The following is a 3,990-nucleotide window of genomic DNA, read 5'->3' as shown; positions in this document are numbered from 1 at the left end:
GGCTCAGGCAAGAGGAGGAGAAGAGGCAACTTGCCCAAGGAACCTGTCCAGATTCTCCAGGATTGGCTGTATGAACACAGATACAATGCTTATCTCTCAGAGCAAGAAAAAGCATTACTGTCCCAACAAACACACTTATCGACACTACAGGTCTGTAACTGGTTCATCAACGCCCGGCGCAGGCTCCTCCCTGACATGCTGAGAAAGGATGGCAAGGACCCCAATCAGTTCACAATTTCTCGCCGTGGGGCCAAGATTTCTGAAGCTGACTCGTTGGAGTCCGTAATGGGCATCAAAAACTACATGCCAGCTTTGGAGGAGAGTGTGTTTCATTCCTGTACAGCTGGACCAAGCCCCACCGTCGGCAGGCCACTTTCTCCTAAACCACCATCCCCGGGATCAATTTTGGCTCGGCCATCAGTGATCTGCCATACCACGGTGACTGCATCGAAAGATGTGTCTTTTTCGCTCTGCCAGTCAGTAGGTGTGGGACAAAACACAGATCTACAGCAGATGGCAGCCAGCAACTTTACAGACACCTCTCTCATGTACCCAGAGGACAGCTGCCAATCAGGACCAAGGACGAATACACAAAGTGGTCTTTTCAACACTCCTCCCCCCACCCCACCGGACCGCAACCAGGATTTCAGTGGCTTTCAGCTCCTAGTGGACGTTGCACTCAAACGGGCTGCAGAGACGGAGCTTCAGGCAAAACTGATGGCTTAACCTTTTCCAAGCAAAACACTTCTCACAAGTGTCATGATTGCCGGGAGGAGGGCAAGAGACGAACTGCATTATTTCATATAGTTTTTATTAATATTTGCACATGGGATTGCTAAAATGAAGCTTCCTGTTGCTCCGATGTCTTCAGTGGGATACAATCATTCCAAGAACTATAAACTCAAAACTACTGTAGAAACAAAGGGTTGTCTTTTTTCATTGTTTCTTGGTGGATTATTCATAATGTGAGATGGTTCCCAAGATTACGTGATTTTTTTTCCCTTCTCTCCCTTTCCTTTGTATATGTGTGTTGGTATCTTTTCAGACTGTGCAATACTTAGAGAACTTATTACATCTTCTCATTCCGATGTGGAACAGGATGCCCACATACTGTCTAATTAATAAATTTTCTATTCCCCCCCCCCCAAAAGAAAAGTGACAAGTCATCCAGGTTTTCCCAGGACTGAGCCCCAGTGGTCTAGTGGTTACGAGTTGGGCTGCGATCTGGTCAGTCAGCAGTTCAAAACCATCAGCAGCTCCTCAGGAGAAAAAAACTGGGCTTTCTACTCCTGTAAACAATTATAGTCTCAGGAACTCACAGGGGGTCATTGTTAGTCAGCATTGGTTTGTTTTTTGTTTTGTTTGCTATTCATTTTAGCATCAAAAATCCTCTATCCCAAGAAACCCTTCAGACAGAAATAACTGGTCACCCTAATCCCAAGTTAGGATAAATTCCGCTTATTCTATGTTTAGAAATGTGGCCAACATTGTTTCTGGAACATTACAGAAGTGAATAGGGTAACATTTCTCGATTTCAAAAAGCTCCAGTTAAGTAAAAGTCTTCTGAAATGAGTCTTGTATATTATGCAAGACACGTCTACTAAAAAATCTCCATAAATCAAATATTTGAACATGGATTTCTATAATCATGGGTTAAAGTGAATCACAGACAGAGATAACTAAGATAAATGCATCCATCTCCATGAGGGTTGAGATAGTATTTGGATACAGACCTAACTGAACTGTGGCATAAAGTGAATTCACCTTCCATAATAAATGTTTTAAGACTTTTAGAGGCAACACATTATATCTATTAATAGAGTGACTCCATTTACCTGGAGACTAGGAAAGTTGTCATTGGTGTAAGCAGAAATAGAGAAAGGAGGTTGGAGGCAGGGAAGAAATGCTGCAAGGATTATTTGGTTGTGAAAAGACTAGTATTAAGGATCTAGGTGATCCGCTAGAATCACTTCTCACCTTCCAGGGATGTGTCCACAAATCCACTATCCCAGAAACTGACACCTCTCTTGGACCACCAAGGATGCTTTTCAGACTACAATAAGGAAAGCACCGGAATGTCCCTTGAACAAATGATTGGCCCTTTTCTGTAGATCAGTCCCCGATTCTTTGTGTCACTCCAACAAGCATTTGAATGGGTATTCCCCAACATTTCCAGAAACATTGAAATAAAGGCTAGTAATTACACTAATGAGCACAATACATCTCAAACATCATTGTGCATTCAAATCACCTGGAATCTTCCAGGTGATTCCAGTGCTGCTGCTCTGAAAGCCATAGTTTTCGTAATAAGAATTTGGGTGTTGAGAGCTTCTCAGGAGTCACAGCATCCGCACTCTGCTGACCCAACAGCCGTCCTGGTGTCTGCAGCCTCCTCCACTTCCTTCCTGGGCGACAAGAACCAGCAGCCAGAAATCCATCATGTCTGTCCTCAAGATGCACGCCAGAGAGATCTTCGACTCCCGTGGAAATCCCACCGTGGAGGTCGATCTTCACACCGCCAAAGGGCTCTTCAGAGCTGCTGTGCCCAGGGGTGCCTCCACTGGGATCTATGAGGCCCTGGAGCTCCGGGACAATGATAAGACCCGGTATCTGGGCAAAAGGTGTCTCAAAGGCTGTTGAGCACATCAATAAAACGATTGTGCCTGCCCTGGTTAGCAAGAAGCTGAACATGATGGAACAGGAAAAGATCGACAAGCTGATGATTGAGATGGATGGAACTGAGAATAAATCAAAATTTGGTGCAAATGCCATTCTGGGAGTGTCCCTCGCTGTGTGCAAGGCCGGAGCTGTTGAGAAGGGAGCCCCCCCTATAATGTCACATTGCTGACTTGGCCTGCAATTCCGAAGTTATCCTGCCAGTTCCTGCTTTCAATGTGATCAACGGCGGCTGCCACGCTGGCAACAAGCTGGCCATGCAGGAGTTCGTGATCCTCCCCGTGGGAGCAACCAACTTCCAGGAGGCCATGCGCATTGAGCCGAGGTGTACCACAACCTGAAGAACGTCATCAAGGAGAAGTACAGCAAGGATGTCACCAATGTGGGGGATAAAGGCGGATTTGCCCCCAACATCTTGGAGAACAAAGAAGCCCTGGAGCTGCTGAAGAATGCTATTGGGAAAGCTGGTTACACCGACAAGGTGGTGACTGGCATGGACGTAGCTGCCTCCGAGTTCTTCAGGTCTGGGAAATACGACCTAGACTTCAAGTCTCCTGATGACCCCAGCAGGTACATCTCACCTGACCAACTGGCAGACCTGTACAAGTCCTTCATCGCAAACTACCCAGTGGTGTCTATCTAAGACCCCTTCAACCAGGAAGACTGGGACACTTGGGCCAAGTTCACTGCCAGTTCAGGGATCCAGGTGGTAGGTGACGATCTCACAGTGACCAACCCGAAGCGAATCGCCAAGGCCGTGGGCAAGAAGTCGTGCAACTGCCTCCTGCTCAGAGTGAACCAGATCAGCTCCGTGACCGAGTCTCTGCAGGCGTGCCAGCTGGCCCAGTGCAATGGGTGGGGGCATCATGGTGTCTCATCATTCTGGGGAGACCGAGGATACTTTCATTGCTGACCTGGTGGTGGGACTCTGCACTGGACAGATCAAGACTGGTGCGCCATGCCGATCTGAACGCCTGGCCAAGTACAACCAGATCTTCAGAATTGAAGAGGAGCTGGGCAGCAAGGTCAAGTTCGCTGGCCAGAAGTTCAGAAATCCCCTCACCAAATAAGCTGGGCAGGCAGACCTCTGGTAGTCCCTCCCTGGAGCCTGTTGGCATTCTCACTGCTTCATTAGAGCTGCCCCTGCAGCCAAGTCAGACCATCTGGACACCTGTTGGGAACCCCCCCCCCTTTGTGATCCTGTGACAGCTCAACTCCTCGCCCTTCTTGCAAGCTTCCCACCAAGTGTCCCAGTGTCATCCCGAGGTGTCAACCGGCAACATCCGCAGTGGTTTTGTTTGCAAAATAAACATC

At 47.7% G+C, this 3,990-nt stretch overlaps 1 protein-coding gene and 1 pseudogene across 1 annotated transcript; both read left to right on the top strand.

The window, feature by feature from the left end:
* Nucleotides 1–3: 3 nt before the first annotated feature.
* Nucleotides 4–726, top strand: LOC101661231 (homeobox protein TGIF1-like; the record flags this gene model as incomplete). Its single annotated transcript, XM_004696628.2, has 1 exon — nucleotides 4–726. A coding segment is annotated over one exon (723 nt), but the record flags the coding sequence as incomplete, so codon positions are not given.
* Nucleotides 727–2,439: 1,713 nt separating this feature from the next.
* Nucleotides 2,440–3,746, top strand: LOC101642916 (annotated as a pseudogene).
* Nucleotides 3,747–3,990: the final 244 nt, after the last annotated feature.

The sequence above is a fragment of the Echinops telfairi genome, unplaced genomic scaffold (assembly GCF_000313985.2).
Source record: "Echinops telfairi isolate 266 unplaced genomic scaffold, ASM31398v2 ScPeMD7_7469;HRSCAF=8507_1, whole genome shotgun sequence".
Classification (NCBI taxonomy): Eukaryota; Metazoa; Chordata; class Mammalia; order Afrosoricida; family Tenrecidae; genus Echinops; species Echinops telfairi.
The sequence above is the reverse complement of the archived record's forward strand: the minus strand, read 5'-3'. Positions and strand labels throughout refer to the sequence as shown.